Raw genomic sequence first — 21677 nt, forward strand, 5'->3', positions numbered from 1 at the left:
GATTTTTATACCGACCAATTATATTTGCTATAGGCTATAGGCACTTCTATCCATTAGATGCGAAATTTACAATTTGGAGTGTCATAACTAATAAAGCTCAAAGAAAGAATACATTTCCTGTAAACAGTATTAAAAGTAAAGAGTCTTATTATATGCCTCTCCTGCATTTCACTTAATCAATATGCGTTGAGTGTATTTTACAAGTGCTTGGGTTTCCCCTATGGGTACAAGCTAGTGTTCAGGTGTAACAAAATTAATGTGCATGGTTCACTGTAATGGGGATTCTATCTAATGAAGTGACAATACAGCAGGAAAAACAAAACGCTCTCTTTCCTTACTTTGCTCCTAATATTTAAAAGTTGTTTTGTGCAAGCTTTCACTGATAAAAATAAGTAGGGACTTGATCCTTTCCAACCAAATACTCGAAGAATCATATATTGTAAAGAACAAATTTGGCAAAACACACAACTTCCACATAAAACTATTCATAAATAGGTTCCCTTTTGGTGTCAACAACAAGAGCATATATACACAAGCGCATGAGAGGATGTAGAAGGGCTCTGATGCAGTGGGGTAGGATGCTTGCGTTGCTATACCACAGATGAATCGCGCTGCATCCTTACATATCCTTTCTCCCCCCATTCCTCGCCCCACGAGTTTTTCAGTAGCCAATATTTAGTCCCATCATCAGAAGTTCCATAGCCTATGGCAGTTAGGCAATGGTCCGTTTCTGTACCACAATCTCCTGTGAAGACACCACCAGAGTAGAACTGGAATTCATTCCCAATCGCGTCGATGCAAACAGAGACGAGCTGGCTGGCTGGCGGCAGCCTTGAGCAGTGCCGTCTCATTGTTTGTAGGAACATCCCTGTATCCTGTGATTGTAGCAGCATGGGCGGACACATTCTTAGTGTTGCACGTGCCAACAACAGCCTTGTAGGGGTATGTAGCCTCAGTGCTAAGTCCTTGGTTGTTAATGACGAATTTAAATGCATCATTCAGGTAGCCCTAAGTGCATCCCTGATTTCTTCCATGGGTATCACAGTCTACCAGTTCTTGCTCAGATGGAGACACCAACTTGCCAGTTTTTATTTGGGTTTTGCCCTCAATGGCAGCAACAACAGAAAATGCCCAACAACTACCTATGTTAATGAAGAAGAAAAAGCACTACAGTCTATAACATTGCCGATTAATTCTTAATTGTAAGGTTCATCTTCTTGGCTAAATTGTTAGAACATGATAGATACACTACAGTGCTAATCTACCCAAGCAAGACAAAATAGAAAGGAAGAGACACTCATTAGCCGAGACTCACCTCGGACTAGCCCCTTGGCCAAGGTGAGTTATTTGGCTGAATCCAACTCAAGTCATTTTGGCCTAAAAAATTTATTAAGAATAAAAAGCTGAAAAAATAAAAATTGTATAAAGTAAATCGAAACCTAAAACAACTTTTAAAAGTTAAAACAAGTTTAAAAACACAAAGAACAATAGATTTAAAAAATATATATATATATATAATGAGGTGATTTACCTTTAGTACAAGGTAGTCACAATTGTTCTTGACCATTGGACGTAAAATAGGGTTGTTGCATTCAGTTCATTGACCAAGCTCAAAGTTCAAAAGAATTTTTGTCGAACTTTGTGACACACTCAAGCTATTAGATTTCACATCAGATGGTTGTAAGTAATTGTGACTTTCCTGTACAAAAGGAAAAACGGTCTCATTGTATATAATCCTTTTTAAAAAACTGATTTACTGTTTAGACATTTGAAAATTCCTAAAAAAAGAGGAAACTATAAAAATAGTGATTATGGCGAGGAAAAAAAAAGAAAAAGAAAGGAACAAGTTTATATAAAGCCGAGGCTCCAAACAATCAAATTAGAGTCCACATCAAAAATTTCACTAGAAGAGGGTGTTTTTATGCCCAAATATCTTCAAATTGATCATCTCGACATCAAGATGCACGGACATGAGAAACAATGGATTTCAAGTTTTGAAAATAGTGCATCTTATGACGCATTTTTGGACTGTCAATTTTCAAGATTTTCAAGTTTTCGTAGATTTGCTCGATCTTCACTATTTTTGAAGCTTTAAATTTTATAACTCAAGATGAACACATATTTTAAGGCAATCACAAAGATTTTCAGTATTGAAACCACATTTCTCAATACTATTTGAAGATAGGCTTTACTTTTATTGTTTAACACCGAAAAACCAAACTCACTATTCTTTGCCAAATACATAGAAAACGTTTAGAAATCTGTAAAACAAGCTACCCTTTTTTAAAACTTTTCTGTTCTTTTTGTCCTCCAGTTGTAGACCCAACTTGGGGAAACTCGGAGTTCCTCGCACGAGTCGGCTCAGTTGAGTCACGGCAAGCCATAGACAGTATAGGGAAGTTAAATAGTTTATCACAGAGGCCTTGATTCTCGAGTGGAGTAACAGCCCCTTTCGCCCTCAAATCCATGCTGGCCGGCGCTGAAACATTAGCATACACAAAGGGAGCACCAGAAACCATTGTGGCGCGTGCAAAAGCCTTGAAGCCCATGTGCGTAGCCCGGAATTCATCATTGGTGAGGTCTGCAAACTTGTTTGGGCTCTGTTTGTAAGGTCCCCCCTCAGAGTTCAGAGTGTCTATGAATTGGAGATTGTCCCGAAATATCTGGAACCGTTGCTCCTCCTCTTCGGCATCCATGCACTGCAGGCCATGAAGAGCTATCCATTTCTCGAACCTCGATGACATCGAAGATGAGGTGTCCTCCTCTAGCCTTCGAAGAGTGAGGAAGGGTAGCCAGAAGCTCATAAGAAACAAGGCCAAGCACAAACAAACAAGATGGTGGTCAAGCAACTCTTGCGGCCATTGTGAGCGAATGTTTTTCCTTTTGGAATGCTTAATTAGACAATGTATTTGCAAATGAAGCATTTGGCAATTGTATTGAGCTAATAACTTTCCATTACAACTCGCCGGCTGCCTCCCCCCTCTCTCTCTCTCTCTCTCACTTTTCTCTCCTTGGTTTACGTGAATCTGTTTGTACCATCCTGTTGGTTTGTAGTGCATCTTTCCAAAATTTTGATCTGATTGGTGCTCTTATTTTTGCCATTGTTTTGTACACTATTATTGTTTTGTGGGCATATGTCATTGTGATTTAGTGTTTTCAAGTAGCCTCCCGTTACATGCAATGCCAATCGGACTCTGAACAGTGAACGCATTGGAGGCTACTTTGACATCATGCCATCTGCTTAGTGTCAATGGCAGACGGCTAGGTTGTGTTGCTCGTCTGCTAAAAACTCATCAATTTCTTTTTCTTCTTCCTTCTTCTTCTTTTTTTTTTTTGTTATTATTATTATTTTATTTTTTTCCATTTTTCGTTTGAGAGAGGACAAGGAGAGAGAGGTGTGACGAAGAGATTTTCTTTCTCTTTTTTTTTGTGCAGTAAACCCAAATAAAATATTATTTTGGGTCTGTCCCAGTAATGGATCCCGTAACTTACTCCCCACCTTGTGGGGTGGGGATTTATTTTTACACGATTTGCTCCTTGGTGGTAAAATCTTTTATATCGGACAACTTTTCATTGACTCTATGCACGAACCAACCGTGCACATTTCACATATGATCACTCTCATAATGCAAGTTTTCATACAAACCAAACAACCCCTTAATGTCTAATGACCAAGGTGGTGTTACACTACCGTTGGAAATTTCAATGCGCTCGTCGCTAGAGACTCTTTTGGGAAATTATATAATCAATATATGTATTATCATACAGGAAGGTCAACAATTGATGATATTTTCTTACTTGGACATGCGATTGAGAAGTTTAGAGCGAAGGTAAAAGACCTTCACATGGTCTTTAAAGATTTAGATAAAGCTTATAATATACCACCTCGAGATTTAATTTCGTGCATGTTGGAAAAGAAAGGAATTTTAAGATACTATATCGACTTGCTAAGAGATATTTATGAGGGAATGCTGACTAATGTGTGAGCAACTGGTGGAGAGATAATTGAGTTTTTAGTAACAATAGGTTTATATCAAGAGTTAGTGTTGAGACTATACCTCTTTGTCTTAATTATAGATTTACCTATACACTTACAAGATGAGGTATTGTGGTTTATGTTGTTCGTGAATTACATTTTGGTCAGTGTGACCCAAAGCAGAGTCAATACAAAATTTTCAATGTGACCCAAAGCAGAGTCAATACAAAATTAGAACTTCAGAAGGATGCTCTAAAATCTAAAGGTTTTAAAATAAGTCGGACCAAGTTAGAGTATTAGAAAGCAAGTTGGAGTAGATGAAAGAAAATAGTTAATATTGACGGCTAGAAAATAAAACAAAAAATACACTTTCGATATCCTGGGTCGATAATCTTGAAACATAGTGAGATGAGGAATATGTTGTATATAAAATTCGAGCTAGATGGGCAAAGTGGAGATATGCAATCGAAATTTTATGTGATCACGACATACCAATGAAGCTCAAGAGGAAGTTCTATAGGACAGCTATGAGACCACCTTTGCTTTATGGGGCGGAATGTTGGGCGGTCAAGAAACAACATACCCATAGAATGAATGTCGCTGAGATGATGATATTGAGATTGGTGATAAAATAAGAAGGGATAGAATTTGAAATGAATACATTCAGAAAAACTTAGATGCAACTCCAATTGGTGATAAGATGAGAAAAAAGAGATTTAGTTAGGCTGGCCATGTGCAACGTATTTCTAGTATAATACCTGTTTGGAAGTGCGAGTTAGTTCAAGTAGAATGCTAACAAATGGCAAGGGGCAGGCCCATAATAATATAGTTAGAAGTAGTAAGAAAAGATATGGAGACTTACATACTTACTGAGGGTATACCTTTTGATAGAGCATAATGACATACTAGAATCTGTGTAGCTAGGCAAAATGGGTGGGAAAAAGTTATGATGATGATAATGATGGTGATAACATTTAGGCCCCCAAAATTTTGAGATATAGCCTCTTTAGAAATACTCCTTAATAAAAAAGATTTTCTTATTGCAACGTTTAAACATTTGAAAAAAAAAACTATTTCTCAAAATAGAACAGAAACCATCCAATTTTTGGAAAATGAGATCTAAGTGTTAAAAAACTTAAATTTCAATTTTCTTTTTCTATTGAGACCAATCATCTAGTGATTCATAGAAGGTCTCCAAAATTTCAAATCGAAAAAATCCTCTCAAGTGGTCATCTGCCTGAGGGAGTAGAACTGAACCATGCTCTCGAAGGAGCATAGTATACGCGCTCTTTGAAAAGGTATTAATGTTTTCCAATCGCTATTTGTACTTAAACAACGAATATGAAACGCATGCAGATCAGAAGTACCTTTCACATAAACCTATTTGAATTCCTTGTCGGGCAAACATCCTTTTTGGTGTCCACAACATAAGCATCACAAGCATAGCAATCTGAGGTGTATGACAATGGTCAGGAAAAATTGGGATTTTGAGCCTAGTCTGTGATGCACCGCCAACCACCCGACCCGATTTGAGATCTAATAGTCAAGAGCAATGGTTTAAAAAACGGATCGGTGACCCGGATAGGACAACCAAAAAACCGATCTGGATCGGCGAATCGGCAATTCGGATCGAAAATCGGGTGAATCGGTCAGAATAAAGCTTAAAAAAAATCCGAAAAAATTATTAAAATTTATTATAAATATTGTTTTTTAGGAATTCAATAAGAAATGAGGGTACTCTATTAAGAATTTTCATGTTTTTGAATGAATATGCGAATATTGATATGTTCTTTCCCTGCTTGAACCGCCATTCAGCATTTAATTTACATCACACAAAAGGATAAACATAGAATTATCATGAAATAAGTATATCAACATACATGGACTACAATAAAGTATAAAATTAGTAACATATGATCTAAAAATAAAATGATAGACGACGTTATTGTTCTTCTTGGTCACGCTGGTGCCATTGATTGAATTCGTTTAACAATTCATTGATTCAATCTAAAAACGAATCATCGATACTAGCAGGCGTCTGACTATTCCCAAATCCCTGAGTGTTAGTGTTTTGTTGTGTTTCCAATCTAAAATCCCCGAAGCTTGTCCATCCTTCATGCTCACCTGCATTGTCGTGCTCATCCCTACACTGTTGTTGTTAGGACTCGATATGTGAATAATATTGCTGGGAAAGGGTGGCCTCAGAATCATCATCTCTCCCATTTTCTCTTTGAATAATATGGATTAAAAAAAAATTAACAAATTTTCAAAAAAATCGATCATGGATTTAAAAAAAAAAATCACAAATTTTCAAAAAATTCTATCATGGATTACAAAAAAAAATTCGATCATGGATTAAAAAAAAAAATCATAAATTTTCAAAAAAAATCTATCATGGATTACAAAAAAAAATTCGATCATGGATTAAAAAAAAAAAATCACAAATTTTCAAAAAATTCAATCATGGATTACAAAAAATTCGATCATGGATTACAAACAATTCGATCATGGATTACAAACAATTCGATCATGGATTACATAAAATTCGATCATGGATTACATAAAATTCGATCATGGATTATATAAAATTCGATCATGGATTACAAAAAAAAAAAAAAGCATAAAAAAACAAAAAATTCCATCGTGGATTACAAAAAAAGAAAAAAACAATTCGATCATGGATTAAAAAAAATTCAATCATGGATTACAAAAAATTCTATCATGGGTTACAAAAAAAAAAAAAAAAAATCGATCATGGATTACAAGAAAAAAAAACAAACATTTCGATCATGGATTACAAAAAATTCGATCATGGATTACAAAAAATTCGATCATGGATTACAAAAAATTCGATCATGGATTACAAAAAATTCGATCATGGATTACATAAAATTCGATCATGGATTACATAAAATTCGATCATGGATTACAAAAAAAAAAAAAAGCATAAAAAAACAAAAAATTCCATCGTGGATTACAAAAAAAGAAAAAAACAATTCGATCATGGATTAAAAAAAATTCAATCATGGATTACAAAAAATTCTATCATGGGTTACAAAAAAAAAAAAAAAAAATCGATCATGGATTACAAGAAAAAAAAACAAACATTTCGATCATGGATAACAAAAAATTCGATCATGGATTACAAAAAATTCTATCATGGATTACAAAAAATTCGATCATGGATTACATAAAATTCGATCATGGATTACATAAAATTCGATCATGGATTACATAAAATTCGATCATGGATTATTAAAAAAAAAAAAAAAACAATTCGATCATGGATTACAAAAAAATCGATCAAGTATTACAAAAAAATCGATCAAGTATTACAAAAAAATCGATCAAATATTACAAAAAAATCTATCATGGATTACAAAAAAAAAAAAAATAAAAATAAAAATAAAAATAAAAACAAAAATAAAAAAAAAAATAAAAATAAATAAATAAATAAAATAAATAAATAAATCCGTACGGGACTCGCCGATTTCGTACCGTGAATCGGCGAGTCACTGTACAGAATCGTCCGGTTCTCTCTAAAACCGGACGCTTCCCGTTTTTTTCACCGATTCGATCCGTCCATAGCGATTCCCGAATCGAACCGGACGACTCAGCGTTTTTTTAAACACTGGTAAAGAGTAATCGTGACCTACTCTTTCCTCTAAATAGTCCTAAAAATAAACAATCTTATTATAAACCTTTCTAAACAATCTTATTATATACCTTTGGGCATGAATGTGTGTTGAGCGTATTTTACAAGTGGTTATGCAAGAGGAGGAAAATGTACAGAAGAAGTGCATGAGAGGATGTAGAAGGAGGCTTATGCAGTGGGGAAGGAATTTAACCAAAAATAAGTGGGGTAGGGTAGGATGCAGCCATCGCTATCCCACAGAGGCCCTCTTCTGAGGCAAAGTTGCGCTGCATCCTTATGTATCCTTCCTCCCCCCATTCCTCGCCCGCCCCATGAGTTTTTCAGCAGCCAATACTTAGCCCCATCATCAGAAGTTCCATACCCTACAGCAGTTACCCCATGGTCTAGTTCTGTACCACATTCGCCAGTGAAGATACCCCCAGAGTAGAACTGGAACCCACTCGCATCAATGGCAACAGAGACGGGCTGGCTGGCGACGGCCTGGAGCAGTGCCGTCTCATTGTTTGTAGGAACATCCTCATATCCTGTGATTGTAGCAGCAGGGGAGGACGCATTCCTGATGTTGCAACGCATTCCTGGTTGTGAATGATGAATTTGAATGCCTCGTCCAAGAGGCCGCCATGGCATCCCTCATCTTCTCCATGGGTATCACAGTCTACCAGTTCTTGCTCGGATAGAGACACCAACCTCCCAGTCTTGATTTGGGTTATGCCCTCCATGGCAGCAACAGCAGAAAATGCCCAACAACTACCTACGTCCATGAAGAAGGAAAAACACTACAGTCTATAACATTTGCAATCCATCTTAATTGTAAGGTTCAACTCCAATTGTTATAGCATGAAGGAAACACCACAGTGCTGATTCTTCCAAGCAAGACAAAACTAGAAAGGATGAGATATTCATTACAAAGCAGTGTGCTGGGACACGCCCGCCCCTTGGCCAAGGCGAATGACTCTGCTGAATCCAACACAAGGCCTTTTGGCCTTAAAAAAGTTCAAAAAATAAAAGAAATTGGAAAAATAAAAATCTTGTAGTAAAAAGTAAATTGAAACCTAAAACAACTTTTAAAAGTTAAAACAAGCTTAAAAATGTAAAGAAAATATAGATTTTAAAAACTGATTTACAGTTTGGGACATTTTTAAAAATTACTAAAAAAGAGAGCCTACTATAGAAATAGTGATTAGGACAAAAAAATACTCACCAATCTCTGCCAGATACGTCAAAAAAAAATTAGAATTTTTATAACAAACTAACATATTTTAAAACTTTTTTTTTTTTTTTTTTTTGGGTACCCCCGAGTTGCACATCCAAGGGAAACTCGGAGTTGCTCTCACGAGTTCGAGTCTACTCGGTTGAGGGTAGGCCTTAAGGAAGTTAATAGTTTACCGCATCGGCCTTGATCCTTGACTGGAGTAACGGCCCCTTTCTGCCTCCAATCCATGGTGGCTGGTACTGAAACATTAGCATACTTAAAGGGAGCACCGGAAACCTTTGTGGCGCGTGCATGAGCGTTGAAGCCCATGTGCGTAGACCTGAATTCATCATTTGTGAGGTCTGCAAACTTGTTTTCGCTCAGTTTGTAAGGTCGCCCCTCAGCATTCACAGAGCCTATGAATTTCAGATTATCCGGAAATATCTGGAAACGTTGCTCCTTCTCTTCGGCATCCATGTACTGGCGGCCGTGAAGACTCATCCATTGCTCGAACCTCGACGACGAGGTGTCCTCCTCCAGTCTTTCGAGGAGTGGAGAAAGGTAGCCAGAGGCTCATAAGAAACAAGGCCAAGCACAAACAAGAGAGTGGTGAAGTAATTCTAGCAGCCATTGTGAGTAAATGTTATTCCTTTTGGAATGCTTAATTAAACAATGTGTTTGCAATGAAGCATTTGGCTATTGTATTGAGCATATATATACATACATAACTTCCTACTCTCCGTTAGAACTCGCCGGCTACATCCCCACATAACCATCCAAACCATTGTGACATATTCTCTCTCTATTCTCTCTCTTCCTCTCTCTCTCTATTCCCTCATTCTCCCTCTATCTCTTAATATGCTGTCGATTCTATCTGTATCTCTAGATTTCTCCTGTATTATCAATTTTTTGTATGACTGTTGTTTTGTGGGCATATTCCATTGTGATTAGTGTTTTCAACGAGTCTCCCGTTACATGCAATGCCAATCGGTCTGTGCACAGTGGACTTCCCTAGGTCACTTTGACATCACCCAAGCTGCTGAATTTCAATGGCAGACGGCTGGGTTGTGTTCATTTCTCTAAAAAATTGTCAAATTCTCTATTTATTTATTTTATTTATTTTGCTTTGGATGAGGTTTTTATATGACCTAGGATTTATGAAAATTAAATAAAGCCTCACCACAAATTGTTATTTGGAAAGAACTTTGGGGAACCAAAATCACTATGATGCTCTAAAATCAATTTTTATCATCAACAATGAAATTCAAAACTCAAAAAATGGTACAGATCTTGCGGATTTATGAACATTTACTTTTAGGGCGAAATGAATGGTTTGGATAATTTGTTACAATATACACAATTTTTGGAGCTTGAAATCCTTTTTCTTTTCACAACCATAATGTTCAAGCCAAGATGGTCGATGTAAAGGTTTTCTAATGCTTGAATTGCAATTTTTGATGAGTTATGTGGTGAGGCTTTACTTGTTTTTATAGAGCTATAGCCCTATCAAACCATTTTTCTTTTGTTTTTTGGTTTTTGTTTTTTTTTTTTTTTTGGGCATGGGAAAACGGACTGCAGCCATCTATTTTTAATGTCTGATGACCAGGGAGGTGTTATAATACTGCAGGAAATTTCATATCGTTCATCCCTAGAGACTCTTTGCCGTCTCATACCACGGTAGCAATTGTCATTATAGGGATATTATTGGCGGGAAGTTTTATCGAGATATTATAATGTTTGTTTCTTTAATTGGAATTTATTGGATAATTATAGATTCAATGTATGAATTATTTATTATGAAATAAAATTTCTTTAAAATCAGTTAATATATTGGAACCGTAAAAGTGTTAGACATTATATAGATCATACGGGGAGAGCAACAATTGAAACTATTTTTCTGCTTGGACAACTGATTGAGAAGTTTAGAGCAAATAAAAAAACTTATACATGGTTTTTATTGATCTAGAGAAGCTCACGATAAAGTACTTCGAGATTTAATTTGATACGTGTTGGAAAAGAAATGACTATCTATATCGACTTGGTGAGAGATATTTACGAGGGAGTTCTAATTAATATGTGTACAATTAGTAAGAGAAGACTAAGTTTTAAGTGACCATAGGTTTACATTAGGCATTAGTGTTGAGCCGATACCTCTTTATCTTAATTACATATGACTTACCGACATACTTACAAGACGAGGTACTGTGGTGTATGTTGCTGCTGATGAAGTTGTTTTGATCAATGAGACCCAAAGCAGAGTCAATACAAAATTAGAACTTTGGAGGGGTGCTCTAGAATCTAAAAGTTTCAATATTAGTCTGACTAAATCATAATATATAGAATGCAAGTAGGAGTAGATGTGAGAAAGTAATTAAGATTGACGGCTATGAAATACCAAAAAAGCGCTTTTTTTATATCATGGGTCGATAATCCTTGAAAATAGAGATATTAAAGAAAACGTTTCATATAGAGTTAGGTGGGTGAAGTGGAGATGTACAAGCGTAATTTTATGTGATCGTTGTATACCAATGAAGCTGAAAGAGAAGTTCCATAGGATTGCTATGAGACCACCTTTGCTTTATTGCACGAAATATTAGGCGGTCAATAATCAAAATACCCATAGGATGAGTGTAGCTGAGATGATGATGTTGAGATGAGTGACAAAACAAGAAGGTATAAAATTTAAAATACATACATTCGAGAGAACTTAGATGTTGCTCCAATAGGTGATAAGATAAGATAAAGTAGACTTAACTGGGTTAGCCATATGCACCATATTCTCAGTATAGTACCTGTGAGGAGTTGTGAGTTGGTTCAAGTGGAAGGCTCAAACAGGGAAAAGGTAAGCCCAAAATGACATAGTTGAAAGTAGTAAGAAAAGATATGAAGACTTATGGCCTTATTGAGGGTATGACCTTTGATAGAGCGGAATGACAGACAAAGATTTGTGTAGCCGACTAAAATAGTTGAGACAAGTTCTGATGGTGATAACATTTAGGCCCTCAAAATTTGGAGATATAACCTTTTTAGTACATAGTCATCAATAAAAGAGATTTTCTAATTGCAACCTCTAAAAACTTTAAAAATAAATGTCTCAATTTAGAATAGACAAGTTTTGGGAGGGCGAGATCTAAATGTTAAAAAACTTAAATTTCAATATATATTGTTTCCAAGAATAATCATCTAGTGAATCATAAATAATTCCCAAAATTTCAAATCGAAAAAATCCTTTCAAGTAGGTCATCTGCCTTGGGGAGTAGAACTGAACTATGAGATGAAGGAGCAGAGTATTCGCGCTCTTTTATAAAAAGACACTTAGCAATAAGTGCATGATTGTACACCCTACCTGCTACGAGTGTGCTTTTTGGAAAGTTATTAATGTCGTTGCGGTCACCATAAACAACACACATGCATATGAGAAGTATCTTCATAAAACTATTGAAATAGCCTGTTTGGCATGCAACCTCACAACACAAGCATCACAAACATAATATAAACAACAAGATGTAAAAGGGCAGTTATGCAGTAGGGTAGGACGCTTCCATCGCTATGCCACAAAGGCCCTCTTTTGAGGCAACATCCCGCTGCATCCTTATGTATCCTTTCTCTCCCCATTCCTCGCCCCATGAATTTTTCACTAGCCAATATTTAGTCCCATCACTAGAAACTCCATACCCTACTGCAGTTACACCATGGTCTAGCTCTGTACCACAATCGCCATTGAAGACACCCCCAGAGTAGAACTGGAATTCATACCCACTCGCGTCAATGGCGACGGAGACGGGCTGGTTGGCAACGGCCTTGACCAGTGCCTTCTCATTGTTTGTAGGAACATCCTCATATCCTGTGATTTTAGCAGCACCGGAGGATGCCTTTTTGGTGTTGCACGTACCATCAACTGCCTTGTAGGGGTATTTAGCCTCGGTGGTCAGGCCGTGGTTGTTTATGATAAACTCGAATGCATCATCCATGAAGCCTCCATTGCAGCCCTGATCTTCTCCTTTGGTGTCACAGTCTACCACTTCTTGCTCAGATAGAGATACCAACTTCCCAGTCTTGATTTGGGTTATGCCCTCCACGGCAGCAACAGCAGAAAATGCCCAACAACAACCTACGTCCATAAAGAAGAAAAAGCATTACAGTCTATAACATTGGTAATTAATTCTTAATTTAAGGTTCAATTCCTTGGTTAAATTGTTAGAACATGAAGGATACACGACAGTGTTAATCTATCCAAGAAAGCCAAAGAAGAAAGGAAAAGATAGTTCATCAAAAATGACTCGCTTGGCCAAGGCGAGTTACTCGGCTGAATCCAAGGCCTTTTGGCTTTAAAAAAATTGACAAAATAAAAATCTTGTACTAAAAGTAAACTGAAACCTAAAACAACTCTTAAAAGTTAAAACATGCTCTAAAACAGAGAAAAAATAGATTTAAAAAACTGATATACAGTTTCGGACATTTTAAAAATTCCTAAAAAAGAGAAAACTATAAAAATATTAATTATGATAAAAACACACGCCAATCTTTGCGGGATAGATTGAGAATTTTTAGAATTTTGTAAAACAAGCTAACATTTTTTAAATTTTGTTAGCTTTTTAATCATCGAGTTGTACACCTAACTCGGGAGAACTTGGATTTGCTTACACCAGTCTGGGTCGAGTCATGGTAGGGCCTTAGAAAGTATAAAGAAATTAATGGTTTACCACATTGGCCTTGATCCTTGACTTGAGTAACAGCCCCTTTTTTCCTCCAATCCATGCTGGCCGGTGCTGAAACATTGGCATACATGAAGGGAGCATCAGATGCCCTCGTGGGGCATTCATGACCCTTGAAGCCCATGTGCATGGCCCTGAATTCATCGTTGGTGAGGTCTGCAAACTTGTTCGCGCTCAGTTTGTAAGGTCGGCCCCCCGCATTCACAGAGTCTATGAATTTCAGATTTTCCTCGAATATCTGGGAGCGTTGCTCCTTCTCTTGTGCATCCATGTACTGGCGGCCATGAAGAGCCATCCATTGCTCAAACCTCGCCGACATTGACGATGAGGATTCCTCTTCCAGCCTGCGAGGAGTTGCAAACGGTAGCCAAAGGCTGATGAGAAACAAGGCCAAACACAAGCACAAACAAGAAAGTGGTGAAGCAACTCTAGCAGCCATTGCGACTGAATGTTTTTCATTTTGGAATGCTTAATGTATTTACAATGAAGCATTTGGCTAGTGTATTGAGCTATATATACATACATAACTTCCTAATCTCCATTAGAACTCACCCGCTGCGTCCCAACACAAACACCCAAACGATTGTGACATACTTCGCTCTCTTCACTTTCTGTAGCAATGCTCTCCACCGTTTACGTTAATCTGTTTAGCTTGTATCCCACGAAGATCATCCTTTTGGTTTCGAGTGCATCTCGCTACAATTTTGATCCTTTTTTTCTAAATTTAATGTTACAACATACTTTGATCTTTAATTTGCTTTTTTCCCCTCTCCTTAAAATATTGTCCCTTTTATCTTTTTCTCAAGGTCTCTCTAGGGTAATATTATTTAGACCCATTTAGATATAACCAAAAAAAAGTAAAATGCAAAATGAATCAAAATGAGTTATAAATCACAAGGTTGGTTACTATACAATTTTTATTTTATTTTTTAAAATGCCTCTCGGTCCGAGGATACCGTCCCCGAACGGTTTTAATATTTCATTTTTTTTTTTAGGTTTCTTCATTGTATTCTATGTTTTAGGATATTTGGCGTCTGGCCCGAGGTACCCATCCTTGGACTGCTTAGATTGTGGTGGTATGCTTAGGTGGTCCAGAGGATGGAAATCTCAGCCTGCTCATTTAGGCTCAATCAATTTAGCAGTCCGACGTCCCCATCCCTAGATTGCCCACATTGTGGTGTTCAACCACATTATAGGCCGTCCGAGGATGGAGACCTCGGACCTCCAATGATGTAATGTAACCGGTTGTTTTGATGCCCAAATATCCTTAAATTGATCATCTCAATATCATGATGCATGGAAATGAAAAAAAAAAGGATCTCAAGATTTAGAAATAATATATTTTGTAACACAGTTTTGGACTTTCAATTTTCAAGATTTTCTAGTTTTCATAGATCTATTGGTCTACATTATTTTTTAAGCTTTAAACTTTATAAATAAAGAAGAAAATATATTTTAAGGCTGTTACAAATATTTCCTGTATTGAAACCATATTTCTCGACTCTATTTGGAGGTAAGCTCTAATTTTTTAAAATTTTTAGGAACTGTGGCGCCTCCATTCAAAATTTGTTGAGGTATTTGAGAGTGGGAAAAGCACAACGCAACCATTCAGTTTTGACATCCGAAAGCGAGGGTGGTGTTATACTACTGTAGTATATCTCATTGTGGTCACCGGTTGTGAAGATGGAGGGTGGGACAAACTTACCAAAGTCGTGACAAGCTTTGGTCTAGGGGTGGCGATGGACCCGACCTGGGACCAAATGGGTAAACCGGTACCGGGTAGGGTCCAAACATTGAACCCGGCAAGTGTCTGGGTTCAAATCATGGACCCGAACACTATTCGGGTTTGGGTCCAGTTAGGTTGTTTGGGTCCAAGTCTGAATTAGAATCCGGTACTGTTTTTTGGGTCTCAATATATGAAATATATTGAAACATAGTTAAATACATTGATATTATAATTTTTAAGTCGGGTCCGAGTCCAAGTTCGGATCCCACACTATATTTTTTTGGTCCAGGTATGATGGTTTTGGGTCCATTCGGATCGGGATCCCATATCATTTTGGTGGTTCCTCTCAATCCACCCATCCTTTGAATTGATGTTTGTGTTACCCATGAGAACATTCCTTCATTTCTTCTATGGTCATCTGTTGTATATTTATTGGAAAAAGCTAACAAATACTTGGCAGCTATAATGAATAGTAATATAGGTGGAATCCCAGACGTCAAATCTTCATCGAGTAGATCAAAATACATATCACTATTTTAATTTTAATTTTTTTCTATAAATCTGATTAAGATGAAATTTTGGGTGTATATACCTAACACAATTTCGCACCATATAAAGATATAAAAAAATTATTTTCAATATTTAAAATAGCCAAATTGCCCCCGTTATTTTTTAGGGGTATTTCGATCATTTTATATTTCGAGATATATTTTTTAAATATTTTTTAATTGTGCACCCTCTTTTTTTAGTACACGTCTAAAATTTAATTATGATCTCATTTCTAAAAAAAATATTAAAATTTATATAATGATATGCATTCTGAACTATACGATGAAGATCTGACGGCTATAATTTCATCTATATTACTATTCATTATAGCGACTACCTATTCGGAAGGTTTTCTCAACTTATTATTGAAATTTGAATCACCCATTTCCTTTAGTCATAAGAAAATGCTAGGTGATCTTGCAGAGCACTTTGAAATTTCAACTGATCCTTGCTTATTAGGGAGAAGAAACAACTTCGTTATGTTGCAAGACCACTCTATAGCTAAGGGGATCTTGGATTTTACTATATGATAATATTGGTATCTTTTTACTTATCTCTGAAAATGGCAAGGAATAAAAGAACAAAAAAAAGCATATACCAACCTTTCTATAACTGTAATCCCAAATAACCCATAAACTCCCTCCAAGTAAGAAGTAAAAGACATTAAACCATTTCCAACAGTTTTATTGTGCAATTTTAATGTTTATCCTTTTTTTTTTTTTTTGTTAATAACGACCCCATCGTCCAAATGGAATTTGGGATACCATGTTTAAAGTTTAAACTACTTGTGAGGAGAGAAAGAGAACGGAGGAGGAGGAAGGGGTCTGCAAGTGATGAAAAGGGAGGGTTACCTTTTCTAAATTGAGATGAGGTATCATTGGAAAAGGAAACAAGGATAAATATTGTAATATAGACAATAAAAAGGTAGGAATGGGTTAAACATCATTTTCATTTAAATTGGTGAGGTCTATACACTTTACATAGACCTGATGGTTTATTTGAATTTATAATTCTAGGAAATTAGATACAAATCTGTTTTCCAAAAATAAAACAAGGGGAATCAGGGACGATCAAACGTAGGTCTATGGTTTTAGGGACCCAAAATCATTTTAATTCTCTTTTGAAACCATTCGCCTATCCTAGTGTTAAGAGTTGTCTCAAATACGCATTCATGCTTTTAGCTAAGGGTTTAAAATGAGGGACTTCAAGTTTCCTTACAATGTGAAAGAATAGTGGGGAATCCTTAGAACAATGTACTCCAATTTATATTACAACATTTCGCAATGATATCCAAGACCCATCGGAAGATCAATTCATCACAATCAAATCATACTTTTGAGATGTTGGATACATTGCAGATTGGAGACTATGAATCATCAAATAAAGATCATATATCATGGCAAGAAATATTTACTTCTAGATCAGGCAAATAGATCAGCAGTTTTAATGATTAGAAAATGCCAGTGCCCAAGCAAGAGGTGCCCCTAATCGAAGAAATCGACATGAAATCTGAATCTTCATGATCACACAGAGAAGATATTTAGATATATTGTGTACCACAAATTTTGATAATTAACTGTAAAGAGGAAGATACGCCGCCTATATCTTGTATAATAGAGCTCTTTGAGCTCCAATAAGAAATCAAGGTTATGCTTGATAATAGTGTTGTACATCAAGTGTTTCATTAATTGATTTATTCGAGCGGAAAAAGTACCCCAGTGAATGGCAAGATTAACAACCAGTTCATAAGAATCCTGTGAAAGATGCAATGAATTCAACAAGCTCAATGTCAAGCTTTTCCTAACGTTAAGAAAAAGACGTGGTAAAGTAACTAGAGTTTATCTTCGCCTTTTCTTTCCTAGAGATATTTGTGTATTTTTTATTCTACATAGTATAAGGGTATTTATTCCTCGCTCTCTCTCCTCACTACAAGAGGTCCTTCTACTCACTTTCTCTCTCTATGCAAAAAATTCCCATAACCATAACAGGGTAACTCCAAACAGGATGCGTGTTACATCTCCTTGATCTCCATATAAAAATTTCATTAGGGTTTCCTAGTATCTCTTCAAGAAACCCCTTCTGATTTTACCCGAAGGCCATAATACTTCCAATTTTTATAGAAACACATAGAAGTAATGATTTTGAATAGCTCTAAATTTTATTTTATTTTTTGGATAATTCAATAAGGAAGACAGCCCCTACCTGTTTTTCCAAATAGTTTAAGCATTAGTTTCTTGAAGGTGTTAGTAGCGTGGTGTCTATGGGAATGAAAACCACAACGTGATGACTAGGGTGTCGAGGTACTACCACCACAAACCCAGCCCCTTTCTTGCTAGCCCCGAACTCAACCACAATAGACTCCTATGTGTGTGTTGTTACCTACACACTTTGTTGAGCACTTTGGAAGGGCACTAATGCTTTATGAGCTCTATTTACTCTAAAGGGTGAATTTAGAAACACATGCACATCAGTAATGCATTCACATAAAATTATTTATAAATAGCTTGTTTGGCATATATCCATTTGGTGTCAACAATAAACGCATGACGAGCATAATATATACAAGCTCATGAGAGGATGCAGAAGGGCGTTTATGCAGTGGGGTAGGATGGTTGCATTGCTATACCACAGAGGCCCTCTTTTGAAGCAACATCGCGCTGCATCCTAATGTACCCTGCCTCCCCCCATTGCTCGCCCCATGAGTTCTTCACTAGCCAATATTTAGTCCCACCAGAGGTTCCATAGCCCACGGCTGTCACGCCATGGTCTAGTTCTGTACCACAGTTGCCGGTGAAGATGCCCCCAGAGTAGAACTGGAATTCATACCCACTCGCATCAATGGCAACTGAGACGGGCTGGCTGGTGACGGCCTTGAGCAGGGCCTTCTCATTGTTTGTGGGAACATCCTCGTAACCTGTGATAGTAGCAGCGATCGAGGATGCTTTCTTGCACGTGCCATCAACAGCCTTGTAAGGGTATTTAGCCTCGGTGGTGAGGCCGTGGTTGTTAATGATGAATTTGAATGCATCATCCATGAGACCCCCATTGCAGCCCTGATCTTCTCCTTTAGTGTCGCAGTCTACTACTTCTTGTTCGGATAGAGACACCAGCTTGCCGGTTTTGATTTGGTGTATGCCCTCCATGGCGGCAACAGCCGAAAACGCCCAACAACAACCTGAGTCCATGAAGGAGACATACAATTACATGTTGTAACACTGGAAATTGAAAAATTAAGCTTCTTGACTAAACATTTAGCTACACCAATATGCTAATATGTTAAAGCAGGCCAAAGAAGAAACATAAATATAGTTCATTAGAAAGTGTAAGGAAATAAATAGTTAACCGCATTGGCCTTGATCCTTGACAGGAGTAACAGCCCCTTTCTTCCTCCAATCCATGCTGGTCGGCGCTGAAACATTGGCATACATGAAGGGAGCATCAGATGCCCTCGCAGCGCATTCATGACCCTTGAAACCCATGCGTGTAACCCTGAATTCATCGTTGGTGAGGTCTGCAAACTTGTTTGCACTCAGTTTGTAAGGTCGCCCCTCCGCATTCACAGAGTCTATGAATTTCAGATTTTCCTCGAATATCTGGGAGCGTTGCTCCTTCTCCCTTGCATCCATGTACTGGCGCCCATGAAGAGCCATCCATTGCTCAAACCTCGCCGACATTGACGATGAGGATTCCTCTTCCAGCCTGCGAGGAGTTGCGAACGGTAGCCAAAGGCTGATGAGAAACAAGGCCAAGCACAAGCACAAGCAGGAGAGTGGTGAAGCAACTCTAGCAGCCATTGCGAGTATGTTTTTCTTTTTGGAATGCTTAATGTATTTGCAATGAAGCATTTGGCTATTGTATTGAGCTATATAAACATACATAACTTCCTAGTCTCCATTAGAACTCACCGGCTGCGTCCCAACACGAACACCCAAACGATTGTGACATACTTCGCTCTCTTCACTTTCTGTAGCAATGTTCTCCACCGTTTACGTTAATCTGTTTAGCTTGGATCCCACGAAGATCATCCTTTTGGTTTCGAGTGCATCTTGCTACAATTTTGATCCTTTTTTTCTACATTTAATGTTGCAACATACTTTGATCTTTAATTTGTTTTTTTCCCCTCTCCTTAAAATATTGTCCCTTTTATCTTTTTCTCAAGGTCTCTCTTGGGTAATATTATTTAGACCCATTTAGATATAACCAAAAAAAAGTAAAATGCAAAATGAATCAAAATGACTTATAAATCACAAGGTTGGTTACTATTCAATTTTTAATTTTTTTTTTAAAATGCCTCTCGGTCCGAGGATACCGTCCCCGAACGGTTTTAATATTTCATTATTATTTTTAGGTTTCTTCATTGTATTATATGTTTTAGGATATTTGGCGTCTGGCCCGAGGTACCCATCCTTGGACTGCTTAGATTGTGGTGGTATGCTTAGGTGGTCCAGAGGATGGAGACCTCAGCCTGCTCATTTAGGCTCAATCAATTTAGTAGTCCGACATCCCTATCCCCAGACTGCCCACATTGTGGTGTTCGACCACATTATAGGTAGTCTCAAAATGGAGACCTCGGACCTCCTACGATGTAATGTAACAGGTTGTTTTGATACCTAAATATCCTCAAATTGATCATCTCAATATCATGAGGCATGGAATTTAAAAAAAAAAGGATCTCAAGATTTAGAAATAGTATATTTTGTAACACAGTTTTGGACCGTCAATTTTCAAGATTTTCTAAATTTCATAGATCTATTGGTCTACATTATTTTTTAAGCTTTAAACTTTATAAATAAAGAAGAAAATATATTTTAAGGGTATTACAAATATTTCGTGTATTGAAACCATATTTCTCGACACTAATTGGAGGTAGGCTCTAATTTTTTAAAATTTCTAGGCACTGTGGCGCCTCCATTCAAAATTTGTTTAGGTATTTGAGAGTGGGAAAAGCACAAAGCAACCATTCAGTTTGACATCCGATAGCGAGGGTGGTGTTATACTACTGTAGTAAATCTCATTGTGGTCACTGGTCGTGAAGATGGAGGGTGGGACAACCTTACCAAACTCAAGACAAGCTTTGGTCTAGGGGTGGCGATGGACCCGACCTTGGACCAAATGGGTAAACTGGTACCGGGTAGGGTCCAAACATTGAACCCGGCAAGTGTCTGGGTTCAAATCTTGGACCCGAACACTATTCGGGTCTGGGTCAAGTTAGGTTGTTTGGGTTCAGGTCTGGATTTGAATCCGGTACTGTTTTTTGGGTCTCAATATATGAAATATATTGAAACATAGTTAAATACATCGATATTTTAATTTTTAGGTTGGGTCTGAATCCAATTTCGGATCCTACACTATATTTTTTGGTCCAGGTATGGTGGTTTTGGGTCCATTCGGGTCGGGGTCCCATATCATTTTGGTGGTTCCTCTCAATCACCACCCATCCTTTGAATTGATGTTTGTGTTACCCATGAGAACATTATTTCATTTCTTCTATGGTCATCTGTTGTATATTTATTAGAAAAAGCTAACAAACACTAGGCAGCTATAATGAATAGTAATAGAGGTGGAATCTCAAACGTCAAATCTTCATCGAGTAGATCAAAATACATATCACTATTTTAATTTTAATTTTTTTCTATAAGTTTGATTAAGAAGAAATTTTGGGTGTATATACCTAACACAATTTCGCACCATATAAAGATATAAAAAATTTATTTTCAATATTTAAAATTGCCAAATTACCCCCGTTATTTTTTAGGGGTATTTCGATCATTTTATATTTTGAGATATATTTTTTAATTGTGCGTCCTCTTTTTTTAGTACATGTCTACAATTTAATTATGATCCTATTTTTAAAAAAATATTAA

At 37.0% G+C, this 21677-nt stretch overlaps 2 protein-coding genes and 2 pseudogenes across 2 annotated transcripts; all 4 read right to left on the reverse strand.

Annotated features, from left to right (window-relative positions):
- Nucleotides 1-345: 345 nt before the first annotated feature.
- LOC18447644 (senescence-specific cysteine protease SAG39 pseudogene) lies at nt 346-2744 on the reverse strand (annotated as a pseudogene).
- Nucleotides 2745-7758: 5014 nt separating this feature from the next.
- LOC18447643 (senescence-specific cysteine protease SAG39-like) lies at nt 7759-9532 on the reverse strand (annotated as a pseudogene).
- A 2772-nt stretch (nt 9533-12304) lies between these two features.
- On the reverse strand, nt 12305-13986 carry LOC18447641 (senescence-specific cysteine protease SAG39). Its single transcript, XM_006857735.4, has 2 exons — nt 13527-13986; nt 12305-12934 (listed from the first exon to the last, which is right to left on the reverse strand). The coding sequence occupies exons 1-2, from the start codon at nt 13975-13977 to the stop codon at nt 12342-12344; spliced, it is 1044 nt and encodes a 347-aa protein (XP_006857797.3). The 5' UTR covers nt 13978-13986; the 3' UTR covers nt 12305-12341.
- A 4294-nt stretch (nt 13987-18280) lies between these two features.
- On the reverse strand, nt 18281-19660 carry LOC18447640 (senescence-specific cysteine protease SAG39). The gene is made up of 2 exons (XM_006857734.3): nt 19157-19660; nt 18281-18988 (listed from the first exon to the last, which is right to left on the reverse strand). Exons 1-2 carry the CDS (start codon nt 19656-19658, stop codon nt 18405-18407), a joined length of 1086 nt encoding a protein of 361 aa, XP_006857796.3. The 5' UTR covers nt 19659-19660; the 3' UTR covers nt 18281-18404.
- Nucleotides 19661-21677: the final 2017 nt, after the last annotated feature.

This window comes from Amborella trichopoda, chromosome 10, assembly GCF_054954075.1.
Source record: "Amborella trichopoda isolate Santa Cruz 75 chromosome 10, AtrichopodaSantaCruz75HAP2 v2.0, whole genome shotgun sequence".
Taxonomy (NCBI): domain Eukaryota; kingdom Viridiplantae; phylum Streptophyta; class Magnoliopsida; order Amborellales; family Amborellaceae; genus Amborella; species Amborella trichopoda.

What these genes read in the sequence shown, in the direction of transcription:
- LOC18447640 (XM_006857734.3), bottom strand. Translation starts at nt 19,658, where the DNA reads ATGCTTCATTGCAAATACATTAAGCATTCCAAAAAGAAAAACATACTC. An exon ending in CAAGGATCAAGGCCAATGCG is followed by an intron (nt 18,989 to 19,156) that starts GTTAACTATTTA and finishes TCATGGACTCAG; the next exon opens with GTTGTTGTTGGGCGTTTTCG.
- LOC18447641 (XM_006857735.4), bottom strand. Translation starts at nt 13,977, where the DNA reads ATGGCTGCTAGAGTTGCTTCACCACTTTCTTGTTTGTGCTTGTGTTTG. An exon ending in CAAGGATCAAGGCCAATGTG is followed by an intron (nt 12,935 to 13,526) that starts GTAAACCATTAA and finishes TTATGGACGTAG; the next exon opens with GTTGTTGTTGGGCATTTTCT.